The sequence below is a fragment of the Harpegnathos saltator genome, unplaced genomic scaffold (genome assembly GCF_003227715.2).
Source record: "Harpegnathos saltator strain DR-91 unplaced genomic scaffold, Hsal_v8.6 scaffold414, whole genome shotgun sequence".
In the NCBI taxonomy this organism is placed as follows: Eukaryota; Metazoa; Arthropoda; class Insecta; order Hymenoptera; family Formicidae; genus Harpegnathos; species Harpegnathos saltator.
In genome coordinates, this window is record NW_020230222.1 from 580,248 (window position 1) to 603,117 (window position 22,870).

The window sequence follows — 22,870 nt, forward strand, 5'->3', positions numbered from 1 at the left end:
TTTACGACGGCTCGTCGGCTCTCCGCTGCTGTGCTTTTATCGGCCGCCCTCCGCGTGTCTCCGCGTGTATATCTGTCTCGGGGACAGACAGTAAAAAAGGACCGAATTTATTTATAAGCATTACCCTCGGGAGAACGACAAAGTGGAGTCGTTTCGCCGACCGAAAACTGTAAAACGGCTCTTACCCGCGCGACCACGCTCGTATTTCAATTACGCGGATTTGTATGCCGCGTTGTCGTTCCATTCGAATAAGGAAGCGCTTTAGCCGACGCTTGCGTCGGACATTTTTCTAGGTGTAGCAAAGTGGAGTCGCGCGTCTCCCTTAGTCGTGCGAGGGCCGACGCTGAGGGACAAAATCGGAAGGACGCGTCGCGCGGACGCGCGACCTTCCTTCTTCAAGTGAGAACCTCGTTCCTCGGCTACCTCGTTCCTCAGGCTAGACCCTCAAAGATGCGTAGCAAAAATCATCACGCGGATCGATCGATACGGAGAATACGTCGATGACATGGAGATAATTCGGACAGAGCGAGCCGAGAGCTCGTTAAAGACGGACAGATTCATCGCGAATCCTTTTTCGGATTACTACAACGCCGCTGCCCCGGCGGTGCCAGAGACAGAGAGAAAGAAAATTGACTTAACCAAACTTGGCTCTAAGTGACGTTAGGGCGCAGTTCGCCCGTAAATGGATTATGTTGAGGATTCGGGGCAGTTCAAATCGTATGCGGGAACTTCCCACGAGAGACGTCGGCCGGCAGCGGGAAGCGCTGGTGCGCAATATGCGAGTGAAATTCCGTATCAACGTTAAATCCATACGGAAGTACTCGCTACGTGGACCCACGCCACGTAGAATGCCCGCCGTAATTACACAGTCGGGGCTGCATAACGGCACTTAACCGGCCGTTCGTAATTGCCGAGTTACCCTCCCGCGAAAATGGAACAAGTCAGAATGAAACGCGCGCGCGCGCGGATGTTGATCGGCCGACAATGCGAATCACCGGCGAAACGAATCGCGGCCTGATTAAACGAGACGTCCGGTCTCTCCCCCGAAAGTTAAATCGCGTTTGCTTAATGCTGTAATCCGCTAAATCCGAACGCTCTTACGTGTTACGCTACGCAAGCCGCGAAGTGCGCTCCTACGTCAACGTTGATTCCGAACGTTAATTCTCCATTCTCTGCGCGAGATGAAGCTGGATCCGCGTGATATCTTTCGCGAATGGCAGAAATGATGCGCCGATGCGGCGACATATTCGCGGGTCGCATCGGTAACGCCGCAATAACAACGGTGGAATGTGCGGTGGAAGCGAACGGAGGATGAAGTGGCTCTCCGATGATGGACATTAAAAAAGATATAAGCAGTTACTTGATAAATGTCCCGACTATACCGGGATTATTTTCGGATTCTCTTGCGCGGAATGCTGCACGAAAGAATCTGCGCACAAGTTCCTAATGGATCAAACGTGACGCAAATGTGTTAAACGGTGTTAATCGCGGTCGCAAATTCCGCGTTTGCGGAAGACATTTACCGAAGGGTCACTCTGGGGGTAAAAAACATCGGGAAAATATCGAACGCTATGCGGTCTCCAGTCGAGGAGAGTCGCACAAGGCGAATTTCGACGCGTGACGCGATTAATTCCGACGTCATAAATGTCGGTGGGATTGTAGAATGGAATTATGGAGGGGAAATCGAGCGAGCGCGACGTAAAACATCTGTTTGATGCTGTTATTTCGTGTCTCAATTACATCGCAACTAACCCATTTCGTGGGGCAATGGCTCGGAATGATTCCTCCCCCAACAAAATTGCCGCACGCTATTCTCTTCAGCTCTCTCTCTCTCTCTCTCTCTCTCTCTCTCAGGGCTCGGCAACGAGTGCTTTCCCGTTTCAAACGATGTCGATTCAAATTCTCATTAAATTCAGCATAGATGCGTCCAGCGGAAATTCTACGACGCGCTCAATAATTATCTGCAATTGATGCGTTTGATTTGAGAGCCAGAGTCGGTTTCGTGTCGCCGGGGTTTCCTTCCGGGCGGAAGGAAACGAATTATGTTCGAGAAATGTGTAGAAATTGAAGGGAATGAACATGTTCGTGTCGTAAGCTGTAAAATACACTAGAGGGGACAAAATTGTCAGATTGATTGCCACGTTTCTTGTCGAGAAACGTCATTTTAAAGCGCATCAATTTGTCGTTTTAATTATAGATTAAAGCAAAGTTTTACTCTACTATGCTAATATTTGCATGCACTTATCGCTTTATTTTTCCACTAAAAGCGACGCGGTTGCGTTGCGTCAAACCTTATCTTCCTCACACACGATGGAACGATAAGAACGAAAAGGTGGAGGCAAGAGTTCCCTGCAGATGACAAAAAACGCAGCGCAGCTAATTGCTGCACATACACACACACACACATACACTCGACGACCTGTTGTCGCTCAGGCGATGAACTTTATCGTCAGGATTATCGGCGCGCACACTTGTCCAGGTAATAGACGGCTCTTCTTTTTCTAATCCGTCCGTATATATTTTCTAGCACGTGGCCGCGATGATAGAAAACTCAAGTCAAGCTGCACAGCGAAATTTCTTTTCAATTAACGCGGCAAAAAGTGATCGATGAGCCGGGGGGGTAATTTCCTATTTTATGGAAGTAAATAAAACACACAAGCGAGATACGAAGAAATGCTGAACTCTCTCTCTCTCTCTCTCTCTCTCTCTCTCTCTTGACGTAGGAAAATGCGACACAGAAATCAACGTAATTGCATTCCGCAGACATCGCAGCGACGATAATAACAAACTGGCAACGCGCGATCGACGTGAGAGGCTCCAATAACGAGGCTCGCTTGATTCCGATGGGGATAATGGCGGCGATCGATGACATATCGCAGGACTGTTTTCCTTCCCGCGGCAGTCTCGCGAATCGTTATCATGAATTTGTCCCGTCCCACGCACGTTCGTTACGTCACCTGTTTGCTTACTTTAATCCTCCACCTTTTCATCCCCCACCGGCTCCATTCAGCATAGTGGGGCGCGAGGCCGGCGAGAAACTCCCCCTGCAGACAGACAAAAAGAACATCGCAGTTAATTGCCACGCACACTGCCCGATCACTTGTCACTCGCGCGATCCAATAGCCGGAGCCGGCGAATTCCGTCGTCATTGTCCTGCCAGTCGCGTAGACGGTACGCGCGCGGCGGAGAAATCGCGGACGGAGCTCCTCCGCCAGAAGTCGGGAGCGCTGTCGCGCGCACGAAGGTGAGAAGAAAAAGGAGCGACACCTCTCGGGAGTGGCCGTGGTGGCGGTAGGCGGTGGAAGTATTAATTGCGCGATCGCCGCAATTTATCGCTCCCCTCGCCCGCTCGCGCGGCCATTGCGCGGCCAAGAAGACATCTGCAGCCATGCTGGTCAGGTACGTGTGACGCGGTGACGGAAACGGCGCGTCTACTTGCCGGCGAGTACTTTCCGTCGAGTGTATCGGTGAAAGCGTCCGACCTGATAACGACGACGTCGATTGCAATTGCGAGTGATAAGGCCGATAACCGCGATTGCTGTACCGCCGTGGTACATGTGAGAGAGAGAGAGAGAGAGAGAGAGAGAGAGAGCTCTTTCTCGGTGCGCGTACGGCAGGGTGGAAATGTACGATACGATACGGGAGGTATTTCGCGGGAAAGTACGACGTTTAAGCCCGCTTTTGTCGAACGAGAGTCGTTCGGCTGCTCTCCGCGCGGCGCGGCGGAGACAAGGACCGCGAGTAACCGCCGTAACCGCAAATCCCGACGCGATTTCACTTCCGATCGGCTCATTTTTCCTACAATCAACCGCGCTACGCAGCAGTGCCGAGAGTGTGCTCTCCCCCTGCTGCCCCGGCTCCCCGCCGCGCCGGAAGCGGAGATTAAGCGCGGACGGAGCTCGTGAGAACCGAACGATCGCGCGTCTCGTCTCGATACTTTCGCGTCTCCGCGGCAAATCGCAATCGCGCGCGAGCGTTCTTGATATATTTGTGACAGCGCGCGACTCGCGAAATCCGCTTACGCCACAGACGGAGCTCTTACTCGCAATCTTCTTTCCTCCCTGCCTGCTGGGAAAAAAATAGTACAAAAGAGAGAGAGAGAGAGAGAGAGAGAGAGAATAGTCACTGTGATATCCGAAAGTCCGTTTATTCCGCAGAGCGTGCGCGCGCGTTATTACGCGGCTCATTGTCGTCGTCGTGTCTGCATCCAATTTCATCGCCGGTGCCGACGTGATGGACGTCAACGTCCACGTGGATCATCGCGAGGAGTGGGTCGTCAGGGTGCAGGGTGGATCGCAAGTGGCGTCGCTATTGGCTGTGCAGTCTGGTTACAAGCACCACGGCTCGGTAAATCCATCTATCGATTCGATCCAGGCGAGGTATACTTGTGTCTTCCCAATCTCATAATATCGTCAAAATTGCATGTCGTTACCCTCGCGGAATCGCTTGCAACGAAACACGCGGAGGAAAGATCGCAAGTCGTGCGACCGAATGCGGAGAGCGGCGGAGAACTCGCTGAGACGAGAAATGACATCTCCGCTAACGCGAGCGAGCAAAAAACGTTCTGCCGAACGTTCAGCTGTAGCAAAACTCGCTTGAGATAACTGATCGCAATTGACTGACATCAGAAACCTCCCGCGGGAATCTTTTTGTCTCCGCAACAGCGGCTTTTTCATTCGGCTTGGCAATTCGTCCCAGGCGGCCCAGGGAAATTTCATTACACTAACTGCATTGTTTTTATCGCGCACAATCGCGACATTTGCGCGACCCCAGCGTGAGGCCCCGCGCTCCCCTATCGACGGGACAGAGGCAAATTGGCGAAAAGACCGCTACGCGTCCCGGGAGTAACAGATTCGTACGTTATTCCTCATCGTGCGTCATCGCGTCGCTGTTTAACGAGCGCTTGAAAATAGGTCGATCTTGTCGGATTATCTCGCCCGGCGATATTCCGTTGCGCTCGTTAACATATGGCACGCATCAGACCACGATATTACGATATCGGTGGAATCATTTCTGGCGGGGGGGGGAGAAATATGTACACGCGGCTTTCGCCCCGTTCGCTCAGTCACGGCCATGAGAAATATTCCCTTCTGTCTCGGGCTGTTTGTAAATTTTATGGAATAATCAATCGCGCGCGGTGTCTCGCGCTTGGATAGCTCGTTGCGATTATTTCGCGACGCGAATACATAATCGCGAGTACATAAAATATTCGCTGGTTAAAAGAATACCCTCGCTGAGGATATTCGTAGATGAGGAGGAGAAAGCAACGACTCGGCCGACTATGTCGCGGGCATTTCACACAGCACGAATAGTTGCGAGATGCAAAACTCCTTCAGCCGGAAAGAAATAATTTTTTCCTGTTTCTTCCTTGGAGATTATCCGACTATCTTCGGCGAAATCCTCGCTGCCTTGAGAAGCATAAAAGTTACGCTACAGAGAGTGCTGACGCAGCTCGAGTAAAGTTAAACTGGAATTGGGCGTCACACAAGTGGCTAACAATAAGTTTATTAAGCAGTTGTTCAACTTTTAATTGCATCCTATTGTCTCTCTCTCTCTCTCTCTCTCTCTCTCTCTCTATGGTTCTAAAGGAGTTATAGATATCTTTGACAAACTCATTCTTCGAGTCGGCCGAGTGTCGAGCGCGAGAAAACTTAACTGATTTCTTTTAATTTACGGTAACGCGACAAAATAAACACGTAATTCTTTAGCTGAAAATAGCTTTCACGAACAAACTTTTGCAATTTCTCCAATGTACAACGTACGTTTCCACGGGGCAAATAATTCTTCCTACCATTAATAAAAATATCGTAGGACTCCTCTCTCGCGGAAAAATGTCTTTGCAGTTTTTTCGCGTGCGCGCGCGAAAGAGAGAAAGAGAGAAAGAGAAATGTTTCGGTATGTCAAATAATTTCGATACCAGCCGCGAAAGGATTAATAAATATTCGCGCAGACGTATGTAGAAATACGTATGGATACCAAGGGAGGATCCTATCCCGGGAGCCGGTGGCATCCCACGAAAGCCGTAAAAAGTATCCCAATTTCTGCGAAAACTTTCCGCCCTGTGGGTCCCATTCAGCTCGCAAATACACGGGAAAAAGGATGCGCGGGCGAAAGAATTTTCACCTCGCCCGGCCAGTCTTTGAAGGCACTCGCTCTCATTCTCTTTCTCTCTCTCTCTCTCTCTCTCTCTCTCTCTCTCTCTCTCTCTCTCTCTCCCTCTCTCCTCCATTCTCGACCGCGTTGAATCTGACCGGAGAACGTAAAAACGTGTTTCCGAGTCCCGGCAATGTGGATGTACGGCGAACATTGGATCGGGACGCCGCCGCGCCAAATCGTTCCCTCTGCCGCACAGATGATCGCAAAGAGATTATCTCTGTAAGCGAGCCTTCACGAACCATTTGATCGTTCGTTCGTTCGTTCGTTCGTTCGTTCGTTCGTTCGTTCGTCCACTCGTTCCGCGTCCGTCGACGTTGAGCGGCGCTTACGCGCGCGCTTACCCGAGAAGAGCGGCAGATCTCGCGGATCTCGCAGAGAGAGAGAGAGAGAGAGAGAGAGAGAGAGAGAGAGAAAGAGAAGACCGTCCGTGTACTTTGCAAAACGAGTTTCGTCGCGGGTTCGACGCTCGCCCCGAGAACCCAAGAGGAAAATATCGGCGAGCCGGCCCCCCGATATCGTATCTCTTTTCCCGTTCTTTTGACGAGAGAACTCGTCTCGAGCAATCGCCTTATTTTCATCCGTAGACACCGAGCATGTCGCTCGCGTCCGCGCTTCCCCGTGCAATGGATATCCCGTGTGCGTAATGTATCGGAGAACATACAAGAGAGCCGCGGAGCATCGATACTTCCCCCCGCTCTCCCTTCACACCCCGGTCCGACAGCGATATCCCGTTAACGTCACAACCACGCCGATTAACGCGATCCGCTTCCGCCGGAGCGTTCGAAATGAGGTTTTTTTTTTCTTTTTTTTTCAAAAGAATGCGCAAGGACAAAAATTTATTTCTCTCGGTTGTGTGTTTCAACGTCCGTTAAGCGTGTCGAGCGTATTATTGTATAAGTGCGCGAGCGATTTTTTCCGAGAAGCCGCAAACCGCTCCTTTCGCAAGAACTGGCGGCAGCTGGTTAATTGCGCGCGAAGCAGAGCGGCGCGTGCGATTTGCGCGCGAACTCTCGCAATACCGCCGAACGCGGCACCATAGACGTCCGCGGGCAAATTTATACACGGGAGCAAGTATTTATTGTCCATTAACTCGAATCGCAATTGCAACTTCCACTGCCGAGTGTCTCGACGACATTTTCGTACAAATCTACACAATAAACCGGGAACGAAATCGCAGCTGTAAGGTACCGCTGTCTAAACCCGCAGACGATAGTATCTGCAGTTATCGTGCACTTTACACAACGAGTTTTGCCTCGTCTCGCCTCGCCCCGCGCCGCCCCGCATCGCCCCGCGTCTCTCGAGCGCGACAGCGAAAGCATCGGTGAAAAGAACGATATCGTATACCTCCTCTCGGCTTTGACGAGAATACCGTGCAATCGATCCTCCCATCTGTCCTGCGATACGTCGTTTGGCCCGGAAGCGGCGAGATCATCGATCTCGACCGAGAGGAAGATGCTTAGGAACGCAAGGTAGCAGGCGCAATTTTTCAATCGCGCAATTCCGTGCCGCGCGGCAGCGCGGCAGATACACGGCGAGGCGGCGGCAGTTAATTAATTATCCTCTCGGATTGATCGTTAGAACTTCATTAGTGTTCAGCAAACACGCGTTCCGCCCGAGATGATCATTACGGACGAGACCGTTCGTGGACGAACGGTCCACTCGCGCCGCTACTCGGCGTCCTGTAACATTGATTACGAGTCTGGCCGTTAATCGACTCTAATCTTAACCGAATGCGATATTTTCGCGCAAGCCCGACGCAGAAATTCGCTCGTGCCGTTTCATCTCGCGCATTACTTCGGCGCGTCGCTTCGGCCGCGCGGCGACTTCCTCACTCAGCTCGGCCGTTCGGCGGATAATTACTTGCCGCGACGCAGCGTGCGCGAGGCAAGTTTTCCAAGCTCGCGGCAGCCGCGAGCCGCGCGCGCGACGTAGCTCTCCTCTTCAAGTGCGACACTTTCATCCGAGGAACTGGCTCGCCGCGAGAGAACGAGAGAGAGAGAGAGAGAGAGAGAGAGAGAGAGAGAGAGAGAGCGTGCCGCGGCTCCGCGACTGCTCCGCTAAGCGCGGTCTACCGTAATCCGCAGCGGCGGAGGCGCAGTGCGTGCGTGCGAGGCCACCTTTGCGCTGTCTGTAAATCCGCATACATCCGCCGGCTCCGACGTATAATTATTTCGTATAATTAAGCCCACTCGAGACGAGCCGCCGCGTAAGAACACGCGACGACGTCGCGCGACGGACGACGACGGAAAAGCGGCGAGCTGCCGCTGAAAAAGCCGAATGCGAATTTAATTGCGCGCGCCGAGTCGCCGGGATAACGGGCCCCTCGCGATTTACGGGGGCAACGTCGTCTCTCGTAACTCGTGGATTATAACGGCGCGCGTGTGGTACATTGTTGAACAATCGACTGCATTAATTCGCACGGGCGCGCGCGTTTCGAGCGAACTTACAGCTCGCAACGGTGGTAACTCGTTCATTGTATCCGGCCGGAGAGCGACACGTCGCGCCGTTGCAAGCCACATTCTGCGACACAATGGAGAACGACAAGCGAGTCCGGTACAGATGAACCGAACATGCCGCTGCTGTTTATTTTCACTCGAGCCCCGTTCTCGTTTAGCGCGCGCGCGCGCGCGTCTTGCACCGCGCCAGATGTTATTCCCTTGCCCTTCGCCGCTGAGCGATTCGCCGGAGCGGGACTCCACGTATCTTACATACGTGCCACATTTTGCGTGTCCTGATGACACCTGATGACGTGAGGAGGAGCTCACGGGAAGCCGAGCCGATGTAGATAGATTTCATCCGAGTAATTTCTATATCCATATTTATAACTGATATTGTGGACACCTGCTGATGTTTTATTTATAAAAGCTGCAACGAGACCGAGTATCCTCGATGTGTCGATACTCGGAGGAAACGCTCCTCCACGATCTGCTGCTCTTCTCTACAGAGCGCGTGTAGTTGCGGTAATTATCGCGACATTCTTTTCGTCTGAGGACGATTGTGAGAACAGCGGAAAACTTGGAAGACGCGCAACGTTTTTGTGCAAAAATTGGATCTCGCGGAATTTACCTAGTTTCGTTGTTACACAGGGCGAAAATATATCACATTTAACGGACCACGGTTTGTACAAACGTAACATAACGTTACGTAATGGCGGTGCTCTCTCGGACGACTCGTCCGACACATTGAACGAAGCGTATTAACGATGCGAACGTTCGCGAATGATCGGGGCCGATACGGTAGTTTGCTGATTCAGCGTTCGGCAATAATTGAAATAAATGACACGGCACCCTGCTGTACGTTATAATGAACTCCCCGTTATACCGGCTGACAGATGTCACAGCGATTTACTGTCCCAGCCTCGCCTTCGCGGCGCGCTCGCTTCCTCCCCATCGAGCCCGAAAAGATTTAATCTCAAGATAGATCTGGGAAGCAGCCGGGAGCGTTGTTATTCCGGCCTCAACTGAATCGTTATGCGGGAGAAATCGGCGGGGTTGATCAATATTTTAGGACGTTCTCCCCAGGACAACTCACCGCGATTTGATTTTAATGTAATTTATGCGACGCGTTGCAGCTCGCTCGTAATTTGCAGGTGCGTAAACATTAAAGGTTCACCTCTTTCAACACTTCGGCATAATTATTAATATGTGTAATGATTGAATTTCCGCTCTTCATTTTCAGCTCTTGTTCTTTTCTCTTTTTCTTTTGAATTATTGTTAAGGACCATCTCTCTTATAACGTTGAGATGAACTTGCAATATCGTCGGGCTTTCATTTATCATAAGATTTCTACGGTCGGTCACTTTTGCCGATGTAGTCGCCAGATATTGGAGAGTTTGTTTTGGACGTGAGCTGGCTTGATCTGCAATCAGTATAGCGTTAATCGGTTCAACAGTCGAGTGATATCGACTGTGTGAAACTAGTTGGAGCTCTTTGATCAAATTCACGTGCTGCCGGTTATAATGTTGATCTCAATTAAAACTTCGACTTCGACTTCGACTTGGGAACGGTGAAGTTTCAAAGATCGAACGCAATTAATGCAATTTCTCCTTGCTTATATACACCCGTTATAGTTTGACTGTTGCAAAGATTGCCAAGTTTGATGCTCCTTTCCTTAAATTTCTTAACCCACCCTTCTAACCATATCAGACACTCGCACTCGCATGCGCGAATAATCTTGATATATTAGCCCCTCACGTTGGCGATCCCGCGGGACGTATGCATCTATTCAAGTTCACACATTTGAAAAGAAAGAACAAGAGTATACATATTGCAATTCAATTTAAGCTCACTTTACGCACAATCTCGCAGAATTGTTTTAAGGGCTCCGTTATTACGAAATAACCAGATTAAGCCCAGACTGGTGATTAACAACGCACACATTTCGCTCACAAGAGCGCAACATCTGGGAAACGTTATTCCAACGCAGGGAGTTAATTATAAATTTAACCAGGATTAAAGCTAGAACTCGCAGACTCCGCAGGATCAATCGTCGAGGATCAATATTGTATGCCGAAACCTCACAAATAACCCACAGTGCGCTCGAATGTGAAAAAAAATAAAAGAAAATCGGAAAAGAGAAAGGGCCCATCATTCGTGTCAGTTATTTCAAACATTAAATTGCGAAAAGATTTACGTCAACAGTGTGGCCCGCGCTGTTTGTGCGTAAACAACCAAGTTTACAGTATCATTGTCAGTTTAGATGTTTACCGCTACATATCACTGCGGCTGTATAAGCGCTTGCCTAAAGTGTGAGTTCTGCCAGTTTGGGAACCTGCACGTGAACTTGCACGCGAAGCGGCGGGAACTTCTACCCTCTGTTGAATTCAATGCATGTAATTGAATTTGCAGTCCACAAGTGCCAGACATCGCGTAATCCCGAGTAACATGTATACCGGTGTGTCATAGACCACCATACATTGTGTTATTGCGCGACAAAAATTCCCCGTATTCGATGTGTATCGCGATGTGAAATTCCTCGAGCTCTATCTCGATATGATTGGTAAAATAAGAGTGCTTCACGAGGTATCATAACTCAAGCATAAATTTACGCGTTTACATCGTTACCGCGACATTAAATCCTCCTCAAGTGCATCGATTGCCTTTATACTTTGTTGATGCGTACTTTGGGAAAACACGAAACGAGTAGGTGATAAATATTAATATTACATAAATATGCATGAATATAATTAAAGACATAAATACAAACGTCATCATACATGTGATAATGTAATTTCAATCGTGCCATATGCGGCAATATTGATATACTACCGCGCTGTAAAATATTAATCGTAAATATAAATCCAATTATTTATACAAAGTAGAGAGAAAATGATAAAGTGTGTCAAAATTGCTCAACGATAACATGCGAGGCATTCAACTGAAAAGAAAAATGGCAAAAGTAATTCCTTCATACGGGAAAATTATAATTTTTCTTGGAGCACGGATGCAGCGGTGAAAACTCACCGATTGAGTATATGAGAGAATTCAGTCTATTCGTCCGTTACCGTGAGATATATGTATATATATAGTTTTTTTTTTGCCAAGTCAGCGACCTCAATATTTGCGTTTCTTTTGATTGAATATGCCGCTGCTCCCAACATTTAACGCGAGTAAACAAATATTACGCGAGTAATATGTCGAATATTGCCAGCTCGTGTTTCCTTAACCGAGGATGTAATAAGTTTCGCTGCAACCTCGCAGAAACGTGCAAATACGAAAAATGCACGCTACCGGAGTACGCTAAATGTGAAAAGCGGAGGGGGGAAATTCCTCCCTGCCGCAAGAGGATCATCTCGAGATAAGAAACTGCTGATAAAACTTCTTCCAGCGTATCGAACATCTGACTTGTATACGTGCAGAGCTTGAGAGGGGGAGACGCAAGGGGATCGTTTGGTGATTCGGGTCGAAAAACGAGATTTCTCGTGTACATTTGCATTCAAGCCCACTTGCTCCCGGAAACACACCGCTACACTCATGTGTTGCCGTGCGTCTAAGCAGTACGAACGGTACACGTACATGTTGCGTACATAATCATACCGGCGACACATGCATCAGCATTCACACGTGTGACTTACACGAGACAAAGCGTGTACTACAAACGCGATACCTGCCGAAGTCAGTATTGTACGCGTACGTGTACGCGTGCGTAGGCTTTTACGCTTGTATCACGTAACCAGCATTGCTTCACTGTGCTAGACCGGTGCAAAGGCTTGACGACGCGTTCGCTGAATCCAGAAAACAGAAAACGAAATTGTTCCTAATTCCGAAGAATAAATAATTCTTACAGATAAGACGATACAACGTCGACATTTAACGACGATTCTCTATCTTTTTTCCTTTTTTCTGACGCTCAAACTTCCGCTACGTGAATTTAGTAGAATCAATCAATCTTTTGTGCACCGACCTGGTAGTTACCTCACTTAGTCAACTGTTTGCGACTCCAGGTGTCTTTGACGTTTTACTTCAATCGGTTCGTAAGCATTCAGGTGGTCTCGCGACAGTTTGCACTTTGCATTTACTTTAGCACTTCAATGTTGAACTCTAGTGCATTTTTATTGGCACATTAGTGGCATATTAATACATGAAAAAATTAGTCTATGGAATTGCCTGCGGGATAAAAAGCTGTGATGGGATGGATATTCCATGCTCGATATAACTGCGATTGGCCTCTTTCGCAGACGTCGGCACTTTATTTATTAAGAAGTACAATCTGGATTTTTTACAAACTGTTTCCACGTAGAAACGTGGAAAGCACTCGAGACAGGTTATTCCGGGTAATCTATAAAACATGAAGACCGTTGTAATCTAGAATACGTCCCTTCATGAATTTCATATGTTATATAGGCTTCCTCCTGATTATTTAAGACAAATCGATAGCGATATAATACCGTGAAACGTTTTGAGTTGCGCATTTCCTCTAAACTCTCGATAGCGAATACTCGAGCGAACTCGGAATCGATTTTTCCCTGGGCAAAGTTTGATTGCACGCCATCTTTTTGCTCAACTTGAATTTTCGATATTAGATATCTTGACGGTTAAGCCCCTAATTAAAACTCCCGTACGTGAGCGTAAAGCACTCTTATATATAGTCTTATAATTATACGACAGAGAGAATTGCATCGAAAGGAAACGAGACATTTCGTGCTGTGCTTCGCAATCCCTCGCATCTTTGACTTTTAGTCGTGCAAACGATCGATTCTTCGTCAAGGAGAAGTCAGCTCCGTCACAGTGCTGAAGGAATCCACGGACGACAGTCTGCAAAGTTTGCAGACAATACGCTAATGCCAGTACGCACGCACGCACGCACATGCACAACCTCGTGCACAAAGAATACACCGGGAATGCGAGGTATGCTCATAGAAATCCAAGGGGCGTGAGGTTGAAGGTGTGGTCGGGACACGACGAGGGTTGCCGCGGTGAGCAGAGCTGGTAGGGAGAAGAGGATAGAAACGTTAGGGTTTTCATTGGAAACTGACGACGCCTGCGGGAGCTTACGGGAGCGGGATTACGAGAGACAGTTGGAAATCCGATCAAAACAAATGGACTGCGAAAATACTTGGCCTCTCTCTCTCTCTCTCTCTCTCTCTCTCTTCCTCCCCCCGATACGCCCTCTCTCCATTTCTCTCCTCTCCATCGTCTCCACATCCTCGCCGCCATTCGCCCGGAGGGGTTACAAGCGACTTGGACCGCCGAGATGCGCAGATTTTCCTGTATCTACGCGGAACGCACGAGCATCCCCCAGCTATCGGGATCGGAAGGCGCAATCTGAATACCGATAAGACGGAACGCCAGCTGATCGCGGAATAATGACCGGCTCTTATTTCTCACCTCTTTCCGCGTCCCCCTCGCTTCTACTCGCGCGGTCATATTTCGCACGGCGATGACGCTTAGATTAGGAGCGTCCCCACTCCTCACAGAGCAAACTCGAGACGATTGGGTGGGAAAATGCGCTGAATGTCGCGAGCCGTACAATATTCTATTGGAAACCGATTATTGTTTCCGAGGGACACCGAGCGAGAAAGGCCGAGTCACCTCTCGCGCTGCTCTCGTGTGTTTACGCGAGAAATAATAATACGAATAGCCGGAGAGAGAGAGAGAGAGAGAGAGAGAGAGAGAGAGAGAAAGAGAGAGAGGACTTCGTCGCGATCTCTCTTGCGTTAATTTTTTCTTCTTTTTCTCTTGCCGGGATGATGATTGCGCCGCGACGTAAGCTGCAAGTATCGCGCCGATGCAAACGCATCGGAGAATGTCTCTCGAGAGGAGGACTCAGAGACCCTCCTGTCCCTCCCAGTGAGAATCAGCCTCGAAGAGTAGTTGGTATATAGCGACGTCGGTATTGCGACATATATCACGATAGCATACCGTAATAATTGTAATACTCGCCTAGTCGCTCGCTGATTGCGAAGTAATGACCGTTTCCGATTTTCCCTCCGCGCTTCTCACGTACACAGCCGTGCAACGCGCGGTGTGCACCTCGGGGTGCTTGGACCGGGCCGTAGCGTGCTTGCCGATTACGACGGGGCCGAAGGGAGAGAACCATTATCACGTAGTCGACGAATTGGAGTTTGAAGTGTTCCCATGTGGAATTTAAGAGAAGTGCCCCTAACACTGAAGAACGTGCTCTATCTCCCCGGCGCTATTCTCCCCCGTTAAAAACGGTGACCTTGAAGCGGTCGTCGGTCCGACGGCGGAGGAACGATCGAAAACGTTGCCTCGTGCTCGCGATCGGGAATCTCCAGCAAGGTTTTTCAGCGGTGAAGTTTGCGGAAATTGCATCGCACCGCTGGATTTCCCGAATGAACTCGTCGGGCCGGCCGGCCGACGACACGTGTACTCGTGAGAGAACTCTGTGAGAGAAGTACGAAATTTCATTATTAGCAGCCTTGAGGGTGAAAAATTCAGCGTGAGAAGTTCGCGAAGCTCGCGCAACTCGCGCGAGCTTCGGCTAATCCGCGGATTAATATTGCACGGGCAACATTAAAACAAAGACGAACGAATTGTTCTCGGTGTCGCGATACTGAGGAAAGAATAATGTCGACGAGACCTCTCTCGTTGCAGCGAGCTGCGCGTGTCTCGCGTGTAAGCTCGCGAGCGTAACATTAAATTCACCCGCGTTTACAGATCTAGTTTGTGTGCGCAGGAAATAGGAGGATTCGCTATTGATCCATAAATCGTGATATAAAATCCCAAATGCTCAACATAGCATGTGTAGCGTACGTGATCGGTGATAGGCGAGCCTGCAACATTTATGCGCGGCCGTACTGAAAAGTGTATCTCCGCCGAATATTCAATAGTTTATCAGCGAGTTCGGCGAAGCATTCTGCCGATCAAATTTATTTCCTCCGACTGGATGCACAACGGGGTACGATGGCTAGTGGATTAGAGGATTTTTGCGCACGCTTGCGCGGGATTAAGAGGGTCGCAGACGAAAGGATTATTGTTTCATAACTCCAGCGCCCTGAATTTCCTCGGATCTTACCGCGATATTCGATTGCATTTAATGTCACGTCTATATCCGCGAGAGAAAGCGCAATACCAGCGAGAAGGGAACCGTTATTTCTGTCGTGTACGTAATATTATAATAAACGGCGAGGAGAAGCGTTCGGCACATATTTTTTTTCACACATAAATACATGACATAAAATAGTTATTTTATTTTGTTCGTACGTTATTTTACTACAATTACGTTCGGGACGAGCATCTTTTGTCGTATGTTGCGAGCACTGCTGCTGGCAATGTTAGGTAATAACCTCATATCGCGACCACCGTGACTTTTTATCAAAGCAACAAAACGTATAACTGGCGTGAAAAGGGATTGTAATTCTGGCAAAATAAAAAATCACCCTTCTCTCTCTCTCTCTCTCTCTCTCTCTCTCTCTCTCTCTCTCTCTCTCCTCTCCAAAATATTTTTTCTCTCAGTGTGAAATAGACACGCGTGGTGAGTACAGGTGAACATAACGGGATGTAAATAATATATATAATAATAATATTACGGAAGGTAATGCCGCATTAAACGACTCGCGGTGTAAAAGTCTTGTCTATTTATTGCTTAATACAGACGTCAATAAATTCATCGCGGATAAACGATGCCGCGTATCGGCGATTACCAGGAGAGGAGGGTCAGAAAGTCAGGAGGTATCTTGAAATAGGCGCGGCACGTGCCCGATGTGTTACGGAAATATCATAGTCTTTCCCCTCGGACGACAGACAGTGCCCTGCCAGGTGGTCCCCCCTCCCATGTCCTCCCTCTCGTTCCGTCTCCGTCGTATTCCCTACGCCATACGCGGGACATGACATACGGATGCCGTACAAAAACGAAGCTAGGCCGGCCGGCCACGTGACACCGGATAATAATAACGTTACGATACCCCATTTAGACTTTCGATAGTTCCCTCCAAAAGAGTCGCTCGACCTACCAACTGCTTTCGTATGCTGTCCTGATCGCAGCGTCCCTTTCGGCCGTTCGAAGGGCGCGAACGTCGGGACGTCTAGTTTCACCCTTACCTCGGGCATCGGCGAAGGGTGGTTAACATTGGTCGCGCATAAAACGAGAATGTAACGTACTGAATGTTTCAGCAGACGACTCCCGTCCCGTCATAAGCCGTCCTGCCTCGACTTTATACGTATTGCGTTACATAAAAATTAACTTGGTCATATTTCATATCTGTATGTGTGTAACCGTAATTTTTTTTTTTTTCTTAAAATAAATAGTTCCGTCCAAAGTAGGCGGACTAGATATGACATATAGTCACGACATGACGCGATGAATACTGAAAAGCGGAAGATGAAGCGCTCGCGCTGTTGGTAGAACGCACAGAAGGCGCCGCGCTTCGCGAGAGAATATATTTTTATTTAAGCGAAGATTTAAATAAAGACTCTATTCGGTGGCGAGTTGATTAAACATTCGGCGCATATTATTGGCACCTACTCCAGCAGCCGTAAATTTGCATGTAATGGATCTGCTCATTCAGGTTCTCGGATTCAAGGACACATATATATGGCTCAAAGACTCTAGCCCGAGTGAACAGAAGAGAGGAAATCTTCGTTTGACGAAGGCCCTTGATGCAAATTCCAAGGTAATCCCTTTGCATGTTTGTCACGTTAAGTGGCACGTTCCAACTGTTCGGTATTATACGATAGCGTTAGTCGCTTCCTCAAGACAGTATAATATAATTATACGCCAGCACTTGAATAAAGAATGCCGAGACGCATATATTTCGAACAGCGATTGTAATTGTGTGCGTGTATCGCAAAAGTGCGTATAAGAAAGGTGCAACTTTTTCAACGCAATTCGCGCTTGTCGAGGAAAGATCGTCTGGGCGGATCAACAGAAAACCGTGAAACGACTTAAACGCGATTACATCTCGTTAGCCGACTTGGACTCTGAAAAACCCTTAACGAGAGAGAAGCGTCTGCAATTAAACGCATACGGAGCTGCTTTAAATGCCGTTAACAGCGAGGAAGAAAATTACGGTGCTGTCCATAGGACAAGGATGTTTAACGACGAGCTTTGGGATCAAGAATGGTACCTGGTAATAAATGGCTTTGCATATTTCACCATAATAGTTGTACAGAAAATGATATGAATTCTACGTTATTAAGTTACAAATTATATACACACATTTAATATACATCGTGATACAAGTAGCGATTTTGAAAATGAAGATAAATTTGCCAGATTTTGAATCTTTAATTACACATATTTACGTGAAAGGCAATGCCATGTATATAAATTGTGTGTATCATCGACATCAAATTATAAGCTGCCAGCATCTCAACGCAAATCACAAGGTGGCTCCCTCTTTCGTAGATTCCCATTCTTCAAACGTGTAAGCTCGGAAGAGATAACTCTGGGAAAGCTAACGGAGAAATAATTGCAAATACAAATATTTTACAAATATTCTATCAAATCACTTAATTAGTAATTTTGTGTGTATATTTTATAAATTAATTTGCATAGTTTTTATAAATTCATTAGAGAAATGTGATGAATCTGTCGATGTAATACCTTCGACAATTAAGCACATGAATTTTACTAAAATTTTACACAAATTCGATGCAATGGATTATTAATTTTTGCGATATTGATGAATTCTCTTTACCAACTGCCGTAGCAAGACACGAGGACGAATAAAGCTTTGCCGAAGCTCGACTTAAACGTCCTGCCTCTGTATCGACTAGGGATAACTGGTCGTGGGGTAAAAATTGCTGTTCTTGACGACGGTTTAGAGTACAGCCACGATGATCTGCGAAACAATTACGTACGTAACGTGTTCTTTGAACTTGTCCTTCGTCCGACAGATGACGGAAACATGTTACTCAAAAATATTGTTATCATATTACACATTATATCGAAGCAAGAATATTTTATTTATATAACAAACGTAAATCGCTACCACCACACATTTATCGTGATTTTGCAAAAAATTTTATTCTAATCGCATATAAAATGAAAAAATATATCACTATGTATGTTTCTTTATTATCAGTCTGTATTATTGTTGAAACTTAGGACGCAGCCATTAGTTACGACATAAACGAGGGTGACACCGATCCTATTCCAAGATACGACGTATCGGGTAAGTTTCCCTTAACGTTAACCCTCAAAAGCTACCATCAAATATCACCCTAAGCTAACTTTTCTTGTTCATAGCAAAGTTTATAGCGAAAATTGATTTATTTTATCGTAATGTTGCCACTACTGATAGTACGAATAAATATTATAAAAAAAAAACCTATAAAATTAGTATTGTCAATGTAGTTACGTTTTTTAATACGATCAAAAATTCGCATGAAGCGAAAGTTCATCATCCATGGTAGCCTTTAAAGCTTAAATATTTTTTCTCTCGTAATATGTAATAAACATACGATTACAGATACTGGAATAAAATTCAGAAATACGTTCTATACTTACAAATTCCGTGCATTGCTTAGCAGAATATATTCAAAATGTTAACACGAATAAAAAATACAAATGATATAGATGATATAGATACAATAGCAATTATACGTCATCGTGCGAGCCCGCGTAGCAACTTTCGCGATATATCGGCCCCGATTGCAGAACTGCGTGAAGCAAACGTGTCAAATCCCCGAGTAAATCGCGATAAATTGCCGAGGAGTAAAACGCGCTCGGCGCATCCGGTAATGCATTTAAACCATAACTCACCGACGGTGAGTCGGTCGTGAAATTAGTTTAAAACTCGCTCGCTTGAAAACTTTCCCATCGTCCAGATTTCCCGACGATAGTGATAGTGACAGTGAACGCGCAGGGGACGGGCGATCTTGCGCTCTCTATTGTTGAAACCTATTATTCTTAAATGTGCAGGACTTGCCAGCCTGCTCTGTCGCGAACTAAATACTCTCGAATAAAACGTCTCCAATCAAACGCCGCTTGTTATTTCGTAATCCAACAGCTTACGCTTGTTTGGCCGATATGTCGGATATTTTCCTCGTGTATAAACGTTAAAATATAAAATCGATATTCGCAGCTCGAGTCTTTCGAATAATGCAGGAACGACGAGGAGCGCCCGCGAGGTCAATAAGGTCTGATTAATAATTCATCCGATGATAAAAGTGTTAACGTGACGATATTGATGTGATTCGTGCGAAACCGGATCGAACGTGACCACCCCTCCCCCCCTCCGCTCGACTCCCGAATTTAACTCTTTCGCAGATTCAAAATTCTAATCATCGCGATTGGATGTACGTAAGCACGGTGAAAATAATTATACGCAATACAAACGCCTACGTTTTCACTGCTATGTGCACGTGTAAGTAAATGAAAATCTGTGGATTTAATTACCGGGACGACTTGTGCAATTTCCTCAACAAGCGGAGTCACCTCTGAATCTCTCTCAGAATCTCCGTAAATCTGAAAGGCACGAGATGCGTAGATATAATTTCTCATAATCTTCTGATCTTTTTCTTCGCAAGACGCGCTTCCATTCGGAGCTTTTCCCTTGCATAACTGCGTGCGCGCAGGGTGAAATTACTCGCGCGTCGTACTCGCAATTTAAAAGTCAAATAATACGCGCGGAGCGCGTCGTCGAGCGAAATCTCGAAAGCTCCTGTGTGGACATTCGCTTCCTCTCTCGTCGCGCACGGCGAACTTCGGCGACCCGATTGAACATTACTATTTCACGATCATTACGAATTCAACGACACCCCAGGGATGAACGGTCACGGTACCAGGTGTGCCGGCGAAATAGCAATGGAGGCCAACAACCGGAAGTGCGGGGTTGGTATCGCCTTCGAGGCGTCCATCGGGGGCATCAAGCTGCTTGACGGCTTGGTGAACGATCGCGTGGAAGGCGAGGCTCTGGGCTACGAGCAGGAACTCGTCGACATTTACACGGCTTCCTGGGGACCGGCGGACGATGGGAAGAGTTTGGAGGCACCCGGTAGACTCGCCGTTGAGGCGCTCGAGCGTGGTGTAAGGGAGGTCAGTCCGCTGTCAAATTACCCGCTTATATTTTAGAGAATAAATTTCTTTCTTCGCGCGGCCAAAATGCTCGGTAAGTACGAATAATTTGCCCCGCTTCCCTTCCCTCTCAACACTCCGACGCGCAGCTTATAATGTTTGAGTGAGATCCTAATTGAAAAAAATTTTACCCGACGTTTCCTGCCTCTCGTTCTCCCTCGCTCTTCTCTTTCTCCTCTCTCTCTCTCTCTCTCTCTCTCTCTCTCTCTCTCTCTCTCTCTCTCTCTCTCTCTCTCTCTCCCCCCCTCTCTCCTCTATATTCTTCTTACGGCGAGAAGAAAGAGGGCTGGCGCGACTTTTGTATCCGTGGATCCTCATAATAGGATTACGTCAAGTGAGTTGACTTTTACATCGGAGAGAGAGCGGAGCGGATTTCCTGATCATTTAATGTCTAAAAAAGCTTTTAACCGACCAAGTTAAACCGCCAGCTCCGTCTCCCGCAGTGATTCACTGCTTGTCGATCATTCTTCCGGACATCGGAAAATCCTCACCCGCACTTTCGCGTCGCCGAATTCACACTGTACCGGTGCGATATCTCCGTCGCATCTTATCGTAATTATTTTTAAATTACAAACGTGTAGTGATAAAAACGAGAATATTCGGACAGACCAGCAAGATATAAATTGCAGTACGCGACAACCGCGCTTGTTTCCGCGCTAAGAAATAATAAATAAATAAATACCCGGCCGAATTCGCGCCCGGGAGCCTCGACGAAAATTCAGGGTGATTAAAAAGACACGTCAAGCGGGACACGTCGAGCAACGTGATCTAATCTCGTGACTGCAGTATGAAACTCGACCGTGCTAGTCCGGGGCTAGTCCAGTCGTAACTTGAATCGCGAACTTTGTTACGCCAACGCGCTCATTCTCTCTGCGGAGGTGTCGGCTTTAGTATCATCGACGTGAAAGCTGGCCCTGGCTTGAAAGAGATGCTCGCAAGACGTTCATAAAATTGTTCTCTTTTCTTCTTTCTCCTGGAGATTAAATATGAACGAGGAGAGTCCGGCGCGCGGCGCTGGCTTGAGGGAGAGGCTCGATCTACTTGCATACTAATACCTGTACCTTTTGTACAACGGCACTATCTCGCGAGTAGACGATAGTCCACTTCCACTTCCACGGTGTGCTGCAGAAATTTTTAAGCGAGCTTAATTCGCATCTCTTCGCGTCTTATATTCCTCTCTCTCTCTCTCTCTCTCTCTCTCTCTCTCTCTCTCTCTCTCTCCGTTTTCTCTCCTTCCCTTGTTCCTTAATTCGCCGAAATGGATTTCAGGTCTGACCTCAGCGTCAGCAGTGGTCGATACAGTGGAAACACGAGTTGTCGCCCCACGATTCTTTTCTCGTTCACGTGTACGACGCAATTTATACCTTTCGAATAAATAAGAAAGCAAGAGCCTCGAGCAAAGCTTCGTATTCCAAAGCTAGTTCTTGTGAATTGTTTACACGTTCCGCTAACGCTTGCCGGTGCGGAACGGAGCGATTCAAAAGTCACTGAATTAATGATTTCATTTCATTCCGGCCGGCGTCGTTTGCGATAATCTCGCGTAATACCTGAATACTCGACAGGGTCGTAACGGTAAAGGTAACATTTACGTATGGGCTTCTGGAAACGGCGGCTCTAAATCGGACGACTGTGCATGCGACGGATACGTCGGGAGTGTATACACCGTGGCTGTTGGATCGGCTAGCCAAACTGGAAGATTTCCTTGGTACGGGGAAAGGTGTCCTGCCACCCTCGCTACGACGTACAGTAGTGGCGCCTATCACGACCAGATGATAGTAAGAGTCCCATTTTCTTAGCATGAGACTTGGCGTGATGTAATCGGGTCTAGTAGACGCGAAAAGAAATTACGAATGTGGTGTTCGCGTAGACGGAAACTTAACTTCAACTGAAATGACGAAACAAATGATCGAGATTACAGATACGCGATGAAAAGTCAATCAAATGATCCAAAATGTCGAGATCGTCACGAAGTTCGCAAATGAAATAAAAAATGGTCGTCAGCCGAACCGAAACGTATAAATTGGTCAGAGTTCTTGGTCATTCCATGTATTTCATTTCTTGCTTCGTTTCGTAAATTTCGTTTCAGATTCGACATCTCGTACGGAATCTGTTATTGACTTTTTCAGTTTAGCAACTGAAACTGTAACGCGTTTATCAAACGTCCGTTGCACGTAAATCTAATTGCATCGTGTGCGTGCAAAACGATTTTTATTTACTTTCATATTGTTGCCTC

The 22,870-nt window shown here is 47.4% G+C and overlaps 2 protein-coding genes across 2 annotated transcripts in view; one reads left to right on the forward strand and one right to left on the reverse strand.

The window, feature by feature from the left end:
• Window positions 1-2,991: 2,991 nt before the first annotated feature.
• Window positions 2,992-22,870, reverse strand: part of Hrb27C (Heterogeneous nuclear ribonucleoprotein at 27C) — a 91,225-nt gene continuing 71,346 nt past the window's right edge. Inside the window, exon 8 of the mRNA XM_011146280.3 lies at window positions 2,992-3,044. Coding sequence (XP_011144582.1) covers window positions 3,007-3,044 — 38 coding nt within the window. The 3' untranslated portion in view covers window positions 2,992-3,006. The remainder of the gene's footprint in view (window positions 3,045-22,870) is intronic.
• The window catches only part of LOC105186252 (neuroendocrine convertase 1), a 29,461-nt gene continuing 9,720 nt past the window's right edge, over window positions 3,130-22,870 (forward strand). Inside the window, exons 1-8 of the mRNA XM_025301364.1 lie at window positions 3,130-3,399; window positions 4,158-4,347; window positions 17,126-17,230; window positions 17,465-17,686; window positions 18,269-18,415; window positions 18,667-18,733; window positions 20,327-20,598; window positions 22,200-22,412. Of these exons, the coding sequence (XP_025157149.1) occupies window positions 3,389-3,399; window positions 4,158-4,347; window positions 17,126-17,230; window positions 17,465-17,686; window positions 18,269-18,415; window positions 18,667-18,733; window positions 20,327-20,598; window positions 22,200-22,412 (1,227 nt within the window). The 5' untranslated portion in view covers window positions 3,130-3,388. The remainder of the gene's footprint in view (window positions 3,400-4,157; window positions 4,348-17,125; window positions 17,231-17,464; window positions 17,687-18,268; window positions 18,416-18,666; window positions 18,734-20,326; window positions 20,599-22,199; window positions 22,413-22,870) is intronic.